We start from the raw sequence: 21,142 nt of genomic DNA, 5'->3' as shown, positions 1-21,142 counted from the left end.
AAAGAACTCAAAAAACTTAACACCAAAAAAACAAATAACCCAATCAGTAAATGGGCTAAGGAACTAAACAAATGCTTCACAGAAGAAGAAACACAATTGATCAACAAATATGTGAAAAGATATTCAACATTTCTAGCAATTAGAGAAATGCAAATCAAAACTACTGAGTGGGCTGTGGCTGTGGTTCAATGGTAGAGCGCTTGTCTTGCATTGATTGGTGTGGCACTGGGTTTGATCCTCAGCACCACATAAAAATAAATAAATAAAATGAAGGTATTGTGTCACCTACAACTTAAAAAAAAAACTACACTAAGATTCCATTTTACTCTAGTCAGAATGGCAATTATCAAGACTATCAAGGAACAATACATGTTGGTGAAGATGTGAGGAAAAAGGTACACTCATACACTGCTGGTGGGACTGCAAATTGATGCAACTACTATGGAAAGCAGTATAGAGATTCCTCAGAAAACCTGGAATGGAACTACCATTTAACCCAGTTATCCCTCTCCTTGGTTTATACTCAAAGGACTTAAAATCAGCATACTACAATGATGCAGCCACATCAATGTTTATAGCAGCTCAATTCACAACAGCTAAACTATGGAACCAACCTAGGTGACCTTCAACAGATGAATGGATAAAGAAATTGTGGTATATATACACAATGGCTTATTGCTTAGCCTTAAAGGAATGAAATTATGGCATTTGCAGGTAAATGGATAGAACTGGAAAATATCATGGGAGGTGAAATAAGCCAATCCCAAAGAACCAAAAGCTGAATGTTTTCTCTGATATGCGGATGCTAATTCACAATACGGGGATTGGGGGTGGTGGATAGGGAAGAACAGAGGTACACTGGATTAGACAGAGTGGAGTAAAGGGAGGGGAAAGGGTTTGGGAGAGGAAGGCTAGTAGAATGATCAGACATTATTACACCATATGCATATATGATTACAGAACTGGTGTAACTCTACATCATGTACAATTAGAAGAATGAGAAGTTATACTCTATCTATGTATGATACGTCAAAATGCACTCTACCTCATACATAACTAATTAGAACAAATTTTAAAAAATAGTCATATATGGGAAGGGTGTTAAAATAAATAAAAGCAAAAAAAAAAAAAAAAAAAAAAGACCCAACTATATATTTCTTTTTTCTTTCTTGTTTTGTTTTTCACAGGATGGGTGTCACATATCCCTGGCAAGTGTACTACCCCTGAGCTACATTCTCAGCACTCTTTATTTTTTAATTTGAGACAGTTTTCTCTAAGTTGCTGAGCCTGGCCTCTAATTTGGGATCTTCATGCCTTGTTTCCTGAATGGCTGGGATTACAGGCATGTGCCACCATGCCTGGTCCCAAGTTATATATTTCTTTTTTTTTTTTTTTCAAAGAGAGAGTGAGAGAGGAGAGAGAGAAAGAGAGAATTTTTAATATTTATTTTTTAGTTCTCGGCGGACACAACATCTTTGTTGGTATGTGGTGCTGAGGATCGAACCCGGGCCGCACGCATGCCAGGCGAGCGCGCTACCGCTTGAGCCACATCCCCAGCCCCCAAGTTATATATTTCTTATGATCTCTGTATTTTTTTTAAAAAAGGTATTCATTAAAAAGAACAGGAAAAAATACCTCAATGTTAACAGTGCTTATCTTTGAGCTGTGGAATTATAGGTGATATTTAATTTCACCTTTATGCTTCTCTGAATTAATCATGCATTCCACAATGTGCATTCTGCTTTTATTAATCAGTGGAATAGGTTGTTTTGTTGGCCTTCATCAATCCCTAAAGGACGAGCACTCTACACCTATTGAAAGAACAATGAGAACAAACAAAAGATCAAATAAAAAAATAATAAAACTAAGCAATGCAGTATAAGAGTCTGCAGATACAAAAATCCACCTATGAGCAAAAAGGCAAAGTACTCCTGTGCGACAACATGACCTCTATGACTAATTTTCCTCTCTAGGAGAGGCCCAAGGCCCACCCCTTATAGTACCACCTCAGGGGGTTCACTTCTAGAAGAAATTTACATAGGAGTAAGAAAGATCTGTCATCCACAAACCACTGCACAGGCATGTGTCCTTATTGTTGTTTCCCTGCTTAGAGGCCACATGTAAATCCAGACTGCATAAATACTGCAAGCTTTGAAGACTCTTCAAATAAACCAAATCAAGAAGGTGAATTTTGCCGGGCATGGTGGTGCATGGTGGCACACACCTGGAATCCCACCATCATACCTATCCTTTAATCCCAGTGGCTTAGGAGGCTGAGGCAAAAGGATTGCAAGTTCAAAGCTAGCCTCAGCAACTTAGCAAAGCCCTAAGCAAATTAGTGAGACCCTGTCTCAAAAATGAAAAAATAAAATGGGCTGGGGATGTGGCTCAGTGGTTAAATGCCCTGGGTTCAATCCCCAATACAAAAAAAAAAAAAAAAAAAAAAGGTGAATTTTAGAGCTGGAGGTGTGCTCAGTGGCAGAGACTTGCCTAGCATACATGAGGTGCAGGATTCAATCCCTAACACCACTGAGAGTAAAGTAAAAACCAGGAGTCAATCAGCTGAGTTGTGGATATCAGGATGTTTGCTGTATTTTTATTCATACCTTTTTATGCATTTGAATATTTCATTATATTTTTGAAACAGATAATATTCAATATAAAGTAGAGTAAGAATTGGAAGCTAAGGGCTGGGATTGTGGCTTAGCGGTAGAGTGCTGGCCTAGCATGGGCGGAGCCCAGGTTCGATCCTCAGCACCCATAAAAATAAAGGTATTATGTTGTGTCCATCTACACCTAAAAAATAAATACTAAAAAAAAAAAAAAAAAAAAAAAAGAATTGGAGGCTAGGTATGGTGGCACACTCCTGTAATTTCAGTGACTAGGAAGGCTGAGGCAGGAAGACAGACAAGTTCAAGGCCAGACTCAGTAACTTAGCCAGGGCCTAAGCAACTCAGTGAGGCCTTGTCTCAAAATAAAAAATAAAAAGGGCTGGGATGTGGGCTCAGTGGTTAAGCACCCCTGGGTTCAATCCTAGGTAACAAAGAAAAATTGGAATTTACTCAAATGAAGATTTAAAGATAAAAAATGGAAGGACATCGGGCCGAGGATGCCTATCTAGCCTGTGCCAAGCCCTGAGTTCAATCCCCAGAGAAGTGGGGCAGGGAGAGGGAGAGAAATAGAGAAAGAAATGGAGGGAGGGACGGAGGAAGAGAGGGAGAGAGAGAGAGAGAGAGAGAGAGAGAGACAATGAAGAGGAAAGTAGGGAGGAAAGGGTTGTCACCTCCGAGACAGAAAGGTATAAGATTCAAGGCAGGCCATTTTTTTTTTTTTTACTTTTTTTTTAAACTTTTTTTTTTTAAAGAGAGAGTGAGAGAGGGGAGAGAGAGAGAGAGAGAGAGAGAGAGAGAGAGAATTTTTTTTAATATTTATTTTTTAGTTTTCGGTGGACACAACATCTTTGTTGGTATGTGGTGCTGAGGATCGAACCCGGGCCGCACGCATGCCAGGCGAGTGCGCTACCGCTTGAGCCACATCCCCAGCCCCCATTTTTTTTATTTTATTTTTTTTTAAGATAGAGAGAGGAGAGAGGAGAGAGAGAAAGAGAGAATTTTTAATATTTATTTTTTAGTTCTCGGCGGACACAACATCTTTGTTGGTATGTGGTGCTGAGGGTTGAACCCGGGCCGCACGCATGCCAGGCGAGCGTGCTACCACTTGAGCCACATCCCCAGCCTAAGGCAGACCATTTTGAGGCTGCCAGAAATTATCTTAGAGACACCTACCTAGCCTACAAAACCCAAGAATCAACCCACGAATTACAAAATCACCTTTGTCCTAAGGAAAAAGGAAGGGGTTGGCATCACCAGAAGAGGATGGGACTCTAAGGACAGAACAAAGTCAGTGAGAACCACCCACAAGGATGGAAGGGAACAACAAGGAAGGAAAAGGCACTGTGGGTCACCCCTGGATGAAGGCGAACACGGCTACAGACCAAGGACAATGTGGGGGAGGCCTAAGGCTTTGAAGCTTTGTCACGTTTACTAATGTCATCTCTCCAAAAGAGACACGTAAATCCATAGACACGTACATAAATACGTTAACACTTAGGGGCTACTCCCTAGGAGGCCCCGCGCTCACCTCTACATACATGTTTTCTCATGTAACACTCGTTGACGACCCTATGAGGCCATCCTTCCATTCCCCTCTGACAGATGGGGGAACTGGCACATGCTGAGGTCGCCAGCAGACAGTGGAGTCGAGGCTCAAACCCGGTCTGCTTGATCCCAGAGCACAGGAGCTCTCGAGCTACTCCACCAAGAAAATCTAGCTAAAAAGAAAAGGGTGAAGTGTGGAAGGCAACGCAGCCGGGGAAGAGGAGTGGCCGAGTACACGGAGCCACACACCAGTTACAATTTCCCAGAATGCACACAGCTGACAGCCCACTCTTTCGCTCACCTTGTAGGGAAACTTCCTGCTACTCAGAATGGGCTGTCAGATTTAGGAAGCCTGAAAGAGAAGAAGCCACATCTAGGGATGCGATCCTTGGAAGTGAAATGTCTCCCCTTACTGTTGACACCAGTGGTTGTGGCAAAAAGTTAATCCAGGTAATTCTAGCTGGAGGTGCCTTCCATTTATAGGCTACCTCATTTTAACACAGTCCCTGACCCAACATACAAAAATGCCACAGTGTGGCCTGAAATTTAACCAACATTATTTAACACAATTATATCAAAGTTTTAGTCACACTGGCCTCGGGTGGGCCCTTTCACCACACCTCCTCACTCTTGGACGTCATAGTATAGTTCAGAAAGCCAGCTTCTTCCCTCACCTCATGAGAGCCTCACAACAAACCTATGAGGTGAGGCTTATTATTTTTATTTTACAGATAAGGAAACCAGGACTTAGAGAGGCTAAGTAATTTGCCTGAGATCATGGAGCTAGTAAGTGGCAAAGAAAGAAATCCAGGTAACACTAAAAACTCAAACAGAATAAATGGTACATTCGAGTAACAGTTGGTGAAGAAGATTTTGAAAATGAATGGCCACAGGTTAGACACTATTAGGCCAATATGGTTATTCCCCTTAATAGAATTTTTTGGTTGACACATAATATTTGTACATATTTATAGGGACACAATAAGATTTTTAGAAAAGGTGATGTGAAGCAAGTGGGGAAATTTGTTAACTTTCAAATAAATCCAAGTCATCTTAGTAACAGTGTAGCTTCTTCACATGAACCAGTCTTATAACTTAGAAGACCTCTCAAACTTTAGAATCAATTTAGAAAATAATATATTAAGAAGCTTGTCATGCCATCAAGTGGCCAATGGGGCTGTGTAGCAATAAGACTAGTTTTATTTGAGCTATAAAAATTACTTCAGACAATATTATCACTACCAGTAATAATTTGGCAAATTGAAGTCAATACACATGGACAGGGAATGACTTACTGTGCTCGTGTAGTTCAGATAATTGAAGACCCAATATAATGGCTTCTGCTGTGATGGGGATTAACTACACAGTAATTAATGACAGTTTGAAATGGAAGGACAATCATGTAGCGGAGAAAACAATAAAAATGTCCCAACAAAGGTATTAAAACAAGGGTGATAAATGTTTTATTAGCAACAATCTGGAACTGTAAAACGGTCTGGTGCATACTAGGTGTTGTCCCATGTTGTAGGGGATTAACCACCACCAGATACATGAAAAAGGAAGCAATTAATTCAGTGACAATTAATTCCTCCCAATTTTCAAATCTAAGTGATTACATCCAGTGAAAGTAGGACTACAACTCTGCAGAGTGATCAGGGGACATATCCATGGTTTTATATCATTAATAGGTAAGAGAACAAGAATATAAAAAGTTTGGGACTGAAGTTGCGGCTCAGGGGTGAAGCACTTGCCTAGCATATGTGGGACACTAGATTTGATCCTCAGCACCACCTAAAAAAATAAATAAACAAAATAAAGTTTAAAAAAAAAGTTTGTCTTGACAATTTGAGATATGGTGGTATTACTGTCCTAGATATAGAAAGCTCAGTTGATGACAGGTGCTGACAAGATATGGTGACCCTGATCCAAACATAAAATGGGACAGTATACCTCAGTGCCTGATGAATGGGTAGACAGATGGGTTTATATGTTAGCCACATGTTTATCAAAGGCAATTATAAACTATGCTGAAATGGATGTATTACCAATTAACAACCCCTGCCTATGATCAGAATGTTGTTAGTTACAAGTGACAGAATACTAAACTATAATGTTTAGATAGTAAACCACAATATTAGGCTGCTGGGTTGGTGTCTCCACAATCTCTGGCCTTTCCCTTGGATTACAAATTAGCTGCTACAATTTACGGTATCTTCCTTTCACACTACCACATTTAGAAACAGGTGGCAAAAACAGGCTTCCTTCTCAGAATGATTGCTCTCTGGTCCAAAAAGAAAACCCTTCTCCAAGCCCTGTCTCAGGAGATGCTCAATGAGATGAGACCATCCCTAAGCCACTCACTGAGATGACCAAAGGATTATCATAAAAGGGTTACACCAACTCTAATACTGCCTAAGAGCATCATCATTTACGGAACATCTGGATAAAATTATGGTTCTTGCGAAAGAAAAAAGTGGGGTCACCTGGAAAGACTATCAAGGAGCTAATCAAGAGGGCCTGCCACACTGGTCAACAGACCAGATAGCTCACCCCCATTACCAGCACCCCCACTGCCACCACAGAGGCACATTCGTTATAATTGATGAGCCTCCAGTGGCACATCATCATCACCCAAATCCATGGTTTATTTTTCTTAGTTTTTGATCTTGATGTCAAACATTCATGGATTTAAACAAATGTATAATGATGTCAATCTACCATTATAGTATCTACTCTAAAAATTCTCTGTGCTGTGCCCATTCATCCCTCTCTCCACCTCAATCCCACCAACCAGTGATCTTTTTACTGTCTCCAGAGATTTGCCTTTTCCAGAAAGTCATATAATTGGAATCACAATTTGCACATTATCTTTACTTCCCCACTGATTTTGTAAAGGAAGGAAGGGTGGAAATTATGACACAGGAGCCAGGAGGGAGGCAACTTAGGTCTGTACTTCCCAAATCATTAACTTTCCTCACACACTACAGCTCTTCTAGAAAACAAGTTCAAAAATTAAGCATACTCAAAGACAAAGGCCAAAGTTCTGAGCTTTGTAATGAGTGATATCCATGAAAGAAAGGGGTAATAAAGTGAAAATTGGGGGTATGGATACATACTCACAAACCTTGGATTAAACCACAGTCTCTGTTGCACTTAAAAAGAATATATTAAAAGTTTTACTAGAGTCATAGTCTCCAGAGGGGTTGTAACTCTACTGTACATATGCCTGGGATTCCTTGAATTTGTCAAATTCAAGACCTGAAGTACACCAGCCCCCAGTTACATGCTATTTGCCCTGGTTCTCGCAGTGTGAGGGAGGCGGGTCAGGCCTACTTATATTCAGAAGCAGAGAGCCCCAGAAACCAGATCTCCTGCTGGAAGATGGGGAGAGTGGTCACCAATCCGTAGGTTTCAGGGATAATATTCACAAAACCTCCGAAGTGAGATAATTTCCCATTTAGTAACAGACCATTTAGAGATAAGAAAAATGCTCATCTCCTGGTTCAAAATAGGGCAGAGAAAGAGCTAGAAAAGGACAAAATGGAAATGGTCACTTCAACAAAATAGGAGTGATGCAAGAAGTAGAAGCATGAAAGGAAAAATGTCTTGACTTACTTTTTGGTGAGTCGAGGGTCCAAAGGAGGGTGTTGTGCTCCATACACCGGCTGGATACTAAAAAAAGAAACAGGAAGAAGCAAGTAGTCAGGAAGCCACACATGTGGGCTGAGTACCATCTATCACCAAATTGGATGGGATCTTTGAGAAATAGGTTACCTCCTAGAATAGCTCAACCAGGAGATACTAACCTACTGGGGGAAAAAATGGCAGGGGTGGGGAGCTGAGGCTTTAGCTCAGTGGTAGAGCACCTTTCTAGCATGCATAAGGCTGAGCTCAATGCCTAGCACTCCCCATACACACACGCTGTAGTCTTTGGGGCTGCAGTACATGTACCTCAGTGACAATACAAGTGCTTAACATGCACAAGACCTTAGGTTCACTCCCCAGCACAAAATGAAATAAATTTTTTTTAAAAATTTAATGTTTTAAAAAGTCTTTTGATAAGCATGGTGCACACCAATAATCCTGTTTGGGAGGCTGAAGCAGGAGGATCACAAGTTCAAAGCCAGCCTCAGCAATGACAAGGCATTAAGCAACTCAGCAATACCTTATCTCTAAATAAAATACAAAATAGGGAGCTAGTGATATAGCTCGGTTGGTAGAGTGCCTGTCTTGCATGCACAGGCCCTGGGTTCAATCCCCAACACTACACACACACACACACACACACACAAATAAAATACAAAATAGGCCTTGGAATGTGGCTCAGTGGCTGAGTGCCCCTCAGTTCAATCCCCAGCACAAAATACATACATACATAAATACATACATACATACATACATACATACATAAAATTAAAAATGGTATGGGGATGTGGCTCAGTGGTTAAGTGCCTCTAGTTTCAATCCTTGGTACAAAAAAATAAAAAATAAAACGATCTCCTGCCTGAAGAAACCAGGAGAGGACAAGTTTCAACTGAAATAAGTGGAAAAACTATAGCAAAAGGTCCAGTATGAGACTAAGCTCAAATTTGAGACTTTATGGTTGTAGAGAGAGTGTGAAGGTAATATAACAGACAAATTAAAACAGAAAAGAGGAAAATGAGGACAAATAAGTACCTTAACTTTCTCATCTTTGAGAGCTCACAAAATATTTAAGCTGATAGCTCAAACAACAGAAGCATTAAGTATATTTTAGGATAGAAACAAGACCATAATAATAGCACATGCCTAGAATCCCAGTGATTCAGGAGGCTAAAGCAGAAGGATTGCAAGTTCAAGGACAGCCTGGGCAACTCAGAGAAGCCCTGTCTCAAAGTTAAAAAAAAAAAAAGGGCCAGGAGCATGGCTCCATGGAAGAGTGTCCCTCCGCTGGGTTCAACCCTCAGTACTACAAAAAACTAAAGACAAATAATTTTATGTTAATGTTTGATTTGTTTTGTGATCCTGAGAATCAAACCCAAGGCCTTCTGCATGCTAGGCAACTGGTCTTCCACTGAGCTACACCCTTGCCTTTAAGCAAATAAATTTATAAAATAAATAATATAAGGAACTGAAAGTAGGTGGGGAGAGAAGAAGCAAGAAACATAACTATGGATTTAATCATTGACCATTGTGGGAATCAACATATAATGTCTGAAGAAATATGATATAAAGTTTTAGGTACAGCCAGGCCTGGTGACACTGAGCTGTAATCCTAGCAACTCGGAAGGCTGAGGCAGAAGGACAGAAAGACCCTCTATCAAAATTAAAAAGTAAAAAGGGGGCTGGGGATATAACTCAGTTGGTAGAGTGCCTGTCTTGCATGCACAAGGCCCTGGGTTCAATCCCCGGAACCACCAAAAAAGAAAAAAAAACATAAAAAGGACTGGGGGTATACCTCGGTGGTAGTACATCCCTTGGTTCAATTCCCAGTACCATAAAAAATACACACACACACACACACACACACACACACACACACACACAAAATCATTAAAATTAAAAAAAAAAAAATTCCAAATTATCAGAATAGATACATGCAGGCCCTCACAAAAATAGGCACAGTCTGTGTAGTGAAAGATTTTTTTAGTAAAAGATTTTTTTAAAGAAAATATTGATAACAGAACTAAGACTAATATATTAGCTATTTCAATAAATATAAATGGGCTGAAGTTACCTATTAAAAGAAAAGGATTATTATGAACTAGTTAAATAAATCATAGTACACTAAGCTAGGGATAAAGCTCAGTGGAGAGCACTTACCAAGCACATGAAGCCATGTGTTCAATTCCCAACATCACAAAATAAATCAAATTACAGCACATCCTTTTTTATTTTGTTTTGTAATGGAGCTTGGACCCAGAAGTGCTGTACCACTGAGCTACACCCGGCCCAACCTTTTTTTCCTCTCACTGTGCCTGACACAGTCCATCTTTTAAAAGGAATAAGGCAGTTCTAAATCCACTGACATGAAACAAGCTCAGACATTAACTGAAAAGAGATGCATACTATAGGTATGATACTATTTTTGTGAAAATCTTTTAAATGTCCACACATAATTATGTATGATTAAGTTGGTATATTTTTAGAGTATCTCAGAACATACAAGACACCAGGAGCAGCTGTTTAGAAAAGGAGTCTAATGACTGAAGGACAGGACAGGCTCCAAGGAGACTAGGTTTGCGTTGCAAACCCTTTTGTGCCTTTCCTTTCCGGCTCAGTATCATGTACAAGTATCACCTCTGCAAGAAATAAATCAAGCAACCTTAAGAAGGTTGGAAGATTTAAATGGGATGATGTGTCAAAAGCCCTTTAGCACAATTCCTGGTGGGAGGTAATATTCACTTAATGGTAAGCAGGTAGTGCGATAGCTTTGCAAACTTAGAACACTACTCAGCACACACGCAGAGCCAAGAAATGTTGGCTTTCTCCCTCCTTTCATTTTTATAATTTAATCCACACCCAATATTTAGAAAACAGAATAAGTTCACCAAGTACAGAGGTGATCCTAAAAATGCTTTTAAATAAGAATGTACGCAATCCAATCATTTTCACACTGATTTCTATTAAGAGTTCAGCTACTTGGGGAGACTGAGGCAGGAGGATGGCTAGTTCTAGGCTAGTCCGGGCAAACCAGCAAGACCCTATCTCAAAATAAAAAATAAAAAGGACCAGGGATATAGCTCAGTGGTAGAGCACCCCAGGTTCAATTCCCAGCACTGAAATAAATAAAATGAAGTTCAGAGGGGATTTTTTTCACCTATTACCTTTAGTTTTGGATACTGCCCCTTCCTTTTTTAGCTATAAGAATCTCTACTCCTTAAATTTCTCTGGAAGTAAGTAATCTATAGTACTATGGACACTACTACAGAAACACAAACTCTGAAAAGCAAACAATACCACTTTAATGGATTTTGAAGAGTTTCCTAGGCTGGGGGAAAGGACAAAAAATAAGAGCCAAGCATGGTGGCATGCATCTGTAATCCCAGCAGCTCAGGAGGCTGAGGCAAGAGGATCATAAATTCGAAGCCAGTCTCAGCAACTCAGCAAGGCTCTAAGTAACTTAGTGGGACCCTGTCTCAAAATAAAAAATAATAAGGGTGGGGTATGTAGCTCAGTGATTAAGTGGCCCTTGGGTTCAATTCCTGGCACACACACAAAAAATACTAAAAATAAATAAATAAATAACAAGAAATCAAAGAGTAAAGGAAGATGAGCTCTGTTGCACATGCCTATAATCCCGGCAGCTTGAGGGAGGCTGAGGCAGGAGGATCTTGAGTTCAAAGCCAGCCTCAGCAACAGTGACACACTAAGCAACTCAGTGAGACCCTGTCTCTAAATAAAATACAAAATAGGGCTGGGATGTGGCTCAGAGGTTGAGTGCCCCTGAGTTCAATCCCCAGTATCAAAAAAAAAAAAAAAAAAAAAAAAAGAGTAAAGGAGTGAAAATTTGGCTTGAGAGAGAGAGAGAGGATTTAGATTAAAAAAAAAATTAAAACACAACACAAAAAACCTAAAAGGTCCTTGATTTGTATTGCAGCATTTGCAGATATTCTGAGTACACTTGAACTCTCCAGGTCCACAAGTCCTCTTCTTAGTCAAACATAAAATCAGGGGATAAACTCTGCAAGAAGATCTCAATGGCTCAGTTAGATAGAAAAATAAGAGAGGATCCTTAACTGCTCTCTGTAAAAAGAGTCTTACCACCTGCCAGTAACACATGCAGAGAAAAAGCAGACCTAACTGAGCAGGCTGAAGGGCCAGAGGACATCAATTACCTAGGAAAGGAATCTTAAAATCATACTCGACTACTTTTTAAAGATGTCAGCGATGTGCTGGCACAGGCAGAAAGTCTAAGATAAATGATGGCCTTTATCAGCAAAGGTATCAGAGCCCAAATTGAATTTGTTAACACATTGCTGAACTAAACCATGATGAATCTGAACCTGGAACACTTTGTATAATAAATCAATTTAGTGCACTTCAAAAAGGCCAGGAAAGAAGTTAGGAAAGGAAACCAAAATGATCACAGAGGCTAAATGAAGATAAACTAAAAGAGCCTGACAATTAAGGTGCTCAATTTCCTGATTTTATAATTCGCCTATCAGCCTGTTCCATCTCCACACCTCCCCAGCCCAAACTCAACTCTAGGAAAGACTGGTCTCCACTCCACCTTCCAAACATAATCTAATTATCAAATCAGGTTCTTTCCCCTATTCCAAATACTTTTTTTATTTTCTTTGGTTCCAGGGATTGAACCCAGGGGCACTTAACCACTGAGCCACATCCCCAGTCCTTTTTATTTTTGAGACAGGGTCTCATTAAGTTGCTTAGGGCCTCACTAAGTTGTTGAGGCTGGTCTTGAACTTCCAATCCTCCTGCCTCAGCCTTCCAAGCTGCTGGGATTACAGGGGTGCACCAATATACCTGGATGCTTTTCTATTTTCCACATCCCTATTCAAAACTGCATCCATCTTGCAGCATTCCCTTCAAATTCTATAACCTCACTGAGACTCTCCCTATCCCAACCACCTAGCACCTACTAACCCAAGCACTCTCTGATTCCTTAACATACATAAATCAGGGCTTGCTTATCTATATACATTTTTTAAAATAAACTAGATTTAAATCCTAATGTAAGGCCCATTCATGTAGGTGATCAATACCCAGTTTCACAAATAAGAAACTATGGAGTTCAGACCCCTAGCACACACCTCTCCATTCCCCCTAGGGAGTCACTTACAGAGTCTGACATTCTTCACACTCATTTTTATTTTCTATGTGTGTATCCCAAAACAATACAAAAGGTCACTTTGCATATTTTTAAAGTTTATATTAATGCCACCCCACTGTAAATATGACTTACTTTGACTCCGACTCACAATGCTATTTTAAATTTTATATAATTTCATGGGTGGCTGGCTGATATCTAACAAAGGTTTTAAGAAAAAAATTTCTTAAAACAGTATAAAAGCATCTAATTGACATTTTTGAGCACTCAAAAAAAGTACAAAGAATAATACAAAAAATATCCATGAGCTCATCACCGATTTCACAAATGTTAACATTTGTCATATTTAGTTTAAGAATATAAAGCACTAGCCGGGTGCACACCTTTAATCCCAGTTACTCGGGAGGCTGAGGCAGGAGGATCCCAGGTTCAAAGCCAACCTCAGCAACTTAGCAAGGCCCTAAACAACTTAGTGACACCCTGTCTCTAAATAGAATATAAAAAAGGGCTAGGGATGTGGACCAATGGTTAAGTATCCCAGGTTCAATCTCTGGCACCAAATAAATAAATTAACTGATTAATTAAAAAATAAATTTAAAAAAGAATATAAAACACCAGAGAGACCACTGATGTCCAATTCCCATTCACTCCCTTCCCAAAAACCACTCTTCTGAAGTTAAAGGGTATCTAGTATCCCTTCGATCTTTTGTTACACTTTTAAAAAACATTCTTATTTTTGATTGACACATGGTAATTAAACATATTAGTGGCATACAGTGTGACATTCCAATACATATTTACAATGTGTGATTTTTTTTTTCCAATGCTGGAGATTAAACCTCTGCCACTGTGCTACATTCCTGCCCTATATGCATATTGTACATCTTGATTTTTTTTTCACTCAACAATGTGTTTTCACCCAGCTCCACTTTTAAGTTTTTCTGATTACAAAAGTAACATATGCTTAGTGGAAAAATCGGAAAGTCAATTATACACAGCGTCTTCACCAGGGGAAGCCACGGTGCCAAGCACATTTTCGGCTTCTAGAAAGCCATGGTTTTTTTCTGAAGTGTTCTCACCACCTGGCAGAGCGCAACACACACCAGCAGGCACTTCACAATAGTCAGTGAGTAAAAATTGGAATTCTACAAAACCCAGACTCTGCTCAAGCTGACTCTTCTCCAGCTACAGCTGAAAATTAGAGGCGAGTCCGCTGCAGCTCAGAGAAACCGCACTGCATCCGCAGAGAAAAGCCCTGGGTGAGCCGCCTGGGTGACAGAGGGAGTAAAAGTCAGGCTTAACCTCTGTCATTCTCTTTAATAAAACCAACACCACGCCATGGATTTGCATAGCTGTTTTACTAGTTGCAAGAGTACAAAAACCTTGGTAGGGAAAAAATCAACAGGTATTTGTTTGGCACCGACAAAGGAGCTAAAGCAAATATGGGAAGAGAGTTATCCAATTTCAATGCCAAACATGTTGGCAACTGAGTCAGGTTCACACTTGCGCTCCATGGACATCTTCCAAAACTGGGGCTCTATGCTGTCTCAGTGGTAATTTAGTATCTTCTAGTCACTTACTTTATCAGAAAAAAACATTTCCAAGCCAAGAAGATGTTGTAATGGACCTGCCCATACAAGCCGGGACCATTGCACTAAGTCTATTATCAGATTCATTAATGTTATGAAAAATGACCAAGCAACACAGAAGGTTTTTGATAAAAAATACATGGTGCCTCAGTAATTCAAGTAACATTAGCCACTTTCTTAACACCTGCCCAGCCCATCCTGCTGGATGGGAACAGACCCAGGGCCTTGCCCACACCAGGCAAACTGAATTACACCCCCAGCCCTCAATTCTTTTTCACGGTAATACAACTTTCTTGACTTTAGGAATTACATTTTGCTTGAAAAGAGGGAGAAGCCCTTCCCAGTAGGATTAGAAATTAGAATGTGGGGAATGAGCCAGGCTCTCATTTGACTCTCCCATTCCAAGTGTTTTCCCCCATCTTTTTGCTGGAAATGTCCACACCCTAGACTGGAAGAGCTGCTGCCACAGAGGGAGTGTGAACCTTAGCAGAGACAGGAGGAGGGAGAAGCAGAGTCAGAGAGCACTGCAGCAGGGGTCAAGAAATCCGCACTGTGGTGTGGGGCAAGTCCCTTTCCCTCTGGCCTGTTCCTTCATCTATAGCGGCTTTATCAGTCCTGAGTTCTAACATTCTACATGGCTCTCGGATGTTCATCCAGGTCAGCAATTTGCTACTTTCGAAAGCACAAAACAGAAAAGTCCACCTTCAGCCCCACGCACTCAACTCTCCACCTATCCATCCATAGGAGTATCTAGTATGGCAGAGCAAGAGAGAAACATCCATTCACGTAGGTCAGAGCTGGTAGAACTTTGAATTTAACCCTCAACTTCAGGACTGGTGGGGGTCTCAGAGCTCAATCCAAACCTTTCAGAGGTAAGGAAATCCAGCGGGGATTTGGCTTTTTCTCTGGAATTTTGACACCACAGTAACTGACCACCTAACTCAGAAACCTTCTTGGCACCTCCTTCTCCCCTGCGACCTACTGATCCACTCTCCATTTCCACTATCACTGCCCTGGTCTAAGCCAGCATCACTTTTCCCACTACTGGATGCCAGCCACCTCTAATGAGCCTCCCACACGCACACTGATCTCCCCGGGGCTGAAGGGTGGGGCTGGAGTGTGGGACTGTGCAATGTGTGTGGGAAGAGCGTTGGTCCCAATAACTGGGGGACTTCCTGGAATTTAGTGAGCAGGGGCCAGGGATGTTAAATGTTTTATAGTCACTGGGGCTGGGAATATGGCTTATTGGCAAGATGCTTGCCTTGCATGGGTGAGGTCCCTGTTTTTTTTTTTTCCAGCACAGGGGGCAAAAAAAAAAAAAAAAAGAAGTCCTGCGGCCACTGTGGCCACTGCAAAACACTGGTCCAAGCCATTCTCCACAGACAGTCAGAATGGTTTTGGCTTTGTGGTGCTGGACATACTGGGCTCTAGTTGCACTAATCATTGCACTAATCGCCAGCAGGATATTTTTATAAATGCAAATCTCCCCCCACCATGTTAACTCCCCCCACCATGGTCTCCTAATACTCTTGGGATTAAAATCAGAGTCCTTGGCTCTGAGCCCTGTTCTGACCAAATCGCGATGATCAGTATTTGGGGGTAGGTGGGTAAGGGGGAGAGTGGGAGGGAGTGGAACCAACTTTTTCTGTATTTTATATCGTTTGTTTTTTTCAATGTATAACCAATCAGTATCTTGTCAACACAGTCAGCCAATTGATCAACCTGAAAATAAATAAATAAAAGATCAGAGTCCTTAACTTGGGTTGCTTTTTTGTTTTTGGTACCAGGGATGTAACCCAGAGGTGCTTTACCACTGAGCCACATTTCCCAGCCTTTTTTATCTTTTATTTTTGAGAGAGGGATTCACTAAACTGCTTAGGGTCCCCGAGGGCTGGCCTCAAATTTCAGAGGTAAGGAAATCCAGCAGACAGTACTTCAGCACTTTATCCTACAACTTAGCCTTTTCTCTGGAGCTTGGACACCACAGTCTGACCACCTACATCAGAAACCTCCTTGGCACTTGTGATCCTCCTGCCTCAGCGTTCCAAGTCACTGGGATTACAGGCATGTGCCCCCATGCTCTGCCTAACTTGTAGGTTAAGAGAGCCCAAATAATGGCACAAGTCATTCTGAAATTGGTATTTAGTATATTTATCTATACTCTACATAAATATACTAAATACCATTGAACTGAAGAACCTGAAGACAGAGAATCTGAATTTTATTCTAATCACAAATGGGAGGTCTGTAGAGGGGCAAGAAGAGAAGCAGGAAGACCAACCAGGAGGCTACAGCAGTTGTCAGGCAGGAGAAGACTCAGTGTGACCCAGGTACCAGGGGTAGGAGTGGTAAGAACAACTCAGATCTGGGATATATGTTGATGTGCCAACAGGACTTGTTGACTGGATGTGGAAAGAAGGGAAAGAGTCACAGACCTTAGGATGTGGGGCCTGAGAAACTTGGTGAGTGGTGGGACCACTGAGATGGGAAAAGCAGCTTTGTAGCTGGGGGGAGGGGGATGTGAAATCCAGAGTTCTGGCCTGATGTGTGAAGTATGAGGGGCCTATTAGACCACCATGTGCAGATGCATTAGTTGTTCAAGATTCATGACAAAAGCACCAGGACTCAGACTTCGCTCAATCGAATTCAGGACTCTTCTCTCAGTGGTTCTCAAAGTGCTGCCCCTACACCAGCAAGCAGCTGTTGTACATGGGGTATTATGAGAAACTCAACTGTTCACATTCCCCTGCCCCAGACCTACTGAATCAGGTAGGTCTGAAGTTTGAGAATCCTTGCTGAAAATCATATTCCTCATCACTAATGAAACCTAACAGCCACAGCTGCCCTACCTTAGGCTTGTGTCTCTATAAACCTTCTACCTAATTAATAAGGGATGGTGGTTTTGTTCCCCTCTCTGCAGTGGGCTCACTGAGGGTTCCAGCAACACAACTGATCAGTTTTTCAACTCCACTTGCCCTATTGATAGTTTCCCTAAGTGGAAACAATCCAAATGTCCATCAACTAATGAATGGATCAACAAAATGTGGTATCTCTATACAATGAAATATTATTCAGTCATAAAAAAGGATACAGTACTAATGCATGCTACAATACAAAAATGTGCTAAAATTGGTAATGGTTAGACAAAACCATCTATTCTCTAAATAAATATACTAAATACCATTGAATTGTACACTTTAAAAAGGTGAGTTTTGGGTATGTGTATTATCAATGACATTGTTATTTTTAAAAGAATAATTCATTCATTCTGAATTAGGCTATTTTGTTTAATAAAATTCCTATTTGTTGTCACTTAAGTCATTAAGTCATGATCAAAGAAAGTGAAAGTAACCTGCTACTGCTTTGACTTTTTTTTTTTTTTTGGGGGGGGGGTACCAGGGATTAAAACTAGAGGCACTTGACCACTGAACCACACCCCCATCCCTTTTTAATTTTGAGACAGGCTCTTGCTAAGTTGCTGAGGCTGGCTTTGAACTTGCAATCCTCCTGCCTCAGCCTCTTGAACCTCTGGGATTACTGGTGAACATCACTGCACCCAAATGATTTTTTACTTTTCAATTTGCAAAGAAGAGTAAATTAGTTTCATTTCTAGGTTGCTGTGAACCTAGCACATGGTCATTTGTGTCACTGCCCTAGGAGAAAGTTTTCTTTTTCAAGACTGAAAGAGTCCAGATGTAAGAGTTTTATCTTTTAGAAAATGCCTTAAACCAAAAGCACTTTTCCATCTAAAAGAGCATTAGTTTTTTTTCCATTAACTAGGAGCTCCCAGGGTTTCCCTGCTAAAAATACACAGCTGAATGATATTTCTTTTCAATAAACAAAGAGACTAACAATTACTATGAACTGTGGCAACATTTTAATGCCTTAGAATAAACAAGTCATAATTGTACTGGTATAAGAATCTGAGAAACATTCTTTTAAACGTATATTTGCTCCAATAAATTACTATTTATTGTGAATAATGTGCTAAAATACTGTCCTGGGTTTTTTAAAAAATAGGATATTTCTTTCAGTCCTCACAGTAACCCCAATGAATGTATTTTTTCCCTAATTTCATAGATAAGGAAACTGAGGTCTAGAGAGATTGTCAATTATCTGTCCTTTGTCACACATGTTAAGAGAGCCCAAATAATGATCCAAGTTGTTCTGACCTAAAAAATTCTCTTCTCTAGCCCTGTATATTCTTCAGAATGAAAAAGGAAACCAAAAAAAGTTGAAGAAACTGAAAAATCTTCTTCCTATCTCACAAAAGTAGTATTTTTAAAAAGATGACTCTGCTGGGCACAGTGGTACATACCTGTAGTCTCAGCTACTCAAGAGGCTGAGTGAGAGGCCAGTCTTGGCAATTTAGCAAAACCCTATCTCAAAATTAAAAAAAAAAAGGACTGGGGATAATAGCTCAGTTGGTGGAGTACTTGCCTCCTGTGCACAAAGCCCTGGGTTCAATCTCCAGCACCAAAAAAAAAAAAAAAAAAAAGACTATTCCTAAAATCCAGTAGAAGAAATATAGACTAAAAACGATAGTTAATAACAAGCTGGGTGTGGTGGCCCATGCCTGTAATCGCAGCAGCTCAGGAAGCTGAGGCAGGAGGATTTAGAGTTCAAAACCAGCCTCAGCAACTTAATGCTCTCAGCAATTTAGCAAGGTCCTAAGCAACTCAGCAAGACCCTGTCTCTAAATAAAAAACATAAAAGGACTGGGGATTTGGCTCAGTGGTAAAGCACCCCTGGGTTCAATCCTTGATCAAAAAAAAAAAAAAAGATAGTTAATAACAAGCAGCAGTCAGAGGCACAGAAGACCAGGCCACGTCCCATATCCCCTATTGCTGCTTCCTGATTTAACAGTTTTCCCACTGATTCTGATTATAATCTTAGATTGTTGAAATTTAATGATTTCTCTATGGAAAACCCCAGAGAACAACAGTTAGCACAACTGGAGAGCTCACAAGACCAGGAAGGAAAAGGATTCAGAGGGCAGGAAGTGGTGCTTATCTAAAAACACAGAACATCTTTAGCACTGATATTAACACTGTTATTCCACAGCACTTTAATCTGAAGCTATCTTTGTCTTTCTTTGTATTATTTTAATATAATACTAAAAGCTGACTCCCACCCTATTCAACATATATCTAATAGAATCTTAAATATAATAAAACAGTTACATAGCCGGATCTCTTTGCTTAAAGAAAGAAGGAAAAATCACAAGGTCAAAGGATTATCCCAGAAGGAAAAGACCTTAATCTATTAGGAAAGGTGGCATGTGGGGCAAAACCAAACATGAATTTTATCACTAAATAATCTGTGGCTGGCAGAAATCTTAAATTCACAACTGAAACACACACTGCTCCTTTGACTTTTCAGGATTCTGCCCAAAACAAATTCAAACTGTAAAGGAACAGTAGATTGATGAATGGACAATAGCTAGGAGTGTCAACACACATGGAGAAGTGGGGGAAACAGCTTAGAAGGTCTGCTCCCCAACTCTACAATTTAAGAATGAAAATTTGGGGTGCATTCGCACAAAAGAGCATAACTACGTAGGGGAGGGAGAGATTACTTTGGATTGGGCAAATCCTTAGAAAAAGGAATAACCCCGATTCTGTGGTCACCCTGTAATAATTCTCAATGGAAAAAGGCCAACTCAAGATAAAGTAAGATCAAGCTTAGGAATTGCTCACTTTTCCTGCTTCCAATTCCTCAGGCAGCCCACCAGAGCCCTTTGAGAATGCGGGGAAAAGATTCGTAGCTGCCGGACTGGGGGACCAAGGCAAGTGGCCATCCTCATGCAAGCAACCACCTGTGCTTGGTGGAGACCCCAGAGAAGGAGTCCTGTCTAAAGTGGGAAGCAGCTCTGGGTATGGCCCTCCGAGCCCAGGACCCACGGGCTACTCATCCAACTCCACTGCCCCTTCAACCAGGTCTCTGGCCACCTGCCAGTTGAAGTCACCCCTCCTGAGACCTCCGCCCCTAGACCCCCGTGTACATCCCGCTTCCAGCGGTTCCCACAGTTCGCCCGCTCCTTAACGTGACAGCTGCCCTGCCACCGCCAGGCAGCCCCAGCTTCCCCAGCCTAGGTCCCTCAAAACCGGGCTTCCGGCCTCGGTGGCACCCCGGGCCCGCGGGATTGAGGGATTAGGATCTGGAAGGGTTTGGTCCAATCCCCTCTTCCTCTCAGCGTCCTGGGCTCACCTCCCCGGCAGCTTGGCGCTCCTCTTCCAAAACTGCTTGCTGTTCTCGGCGGCCATTGCTCTGGCCCGGGGGAAGCCTGGCAGGCGGGCCAGGGGGGTGGCCGGCGAGATGCCCCCAGGACCCCGCGATCTGAGGGCCAACCCAGGCCGCTTCCCCGCCGCCGGTCACCCGCTCCCAGCTCCTGGGGGCGCCATCTTGGATGTGGGCACCCCCCCAACCCTGCGCCGCTGTCATTGGTGGGCTGCGCAGGCCGAGGCGGCGCGGGCCAATCGGGAGCCGGAATCCTGCAGACCGCTGAAGCCCAACGGTAACGTCAGGGGCTGGGCACACAGGTGGACCAAGAAGGCGGAGCTTGGTGAGCAGGGAGGCGGGGCTGAAAGTTCCTACCGCAGGAGGAGGAAACAGGTAAAGAAAGG

At 41.5% G+C, this 21,142-nt stretch overlaps 1 protein-coding gene across 2 annotated transcripts in view; it reads right to left on the bottom strand.

Moving 5' to 3' along the window:
• Positions 1–20,926, bottom strand: part of TBC1D22B (TBC1 domain family member 22B) — a 73,558-nt gene extending 52,632 nt beyond the window's left edge. For both annotated transcript variants that reach the window (XM_081293641.1, XM_081293640.1), the window contains exons 1-2: positions 20,727–20,926; positions 7,773–7,829 (exon numbers count right to left, since the gene is read on the bottom strand). In XM_081293641.1, the coding sequence (XP_081149767.1) occupies positions 7,773–7,829; positions 20,727–20,782 (113 nt within the window). In that variant the 5' untranslated portion in view covers positions 20,783–20,926. The remainder of the gene's footprint in view (positions 1–7,772; positions 7,830–20,726) is intronic.
• Between the last annotated feature and the right edge of the window lie 216 nt (positions 20,927–21,142).

Source organism: Spermophilus citellus, assembly GCF_964194105.1.
Source record: "Spermophilus citellus genome assembly, chromosome: 5".
Classification (NCBI taxonomy): Eukaryota; Metazoa; Chordata; class Mammalia; order Rodentia; family Sciuridae; genus Spermophilus; species Spermophilus citellus.
Note: the sequence above shows the minus strand (reverse complement) of the source record. Positions and strands in the feature narration are given on the sequence as shown.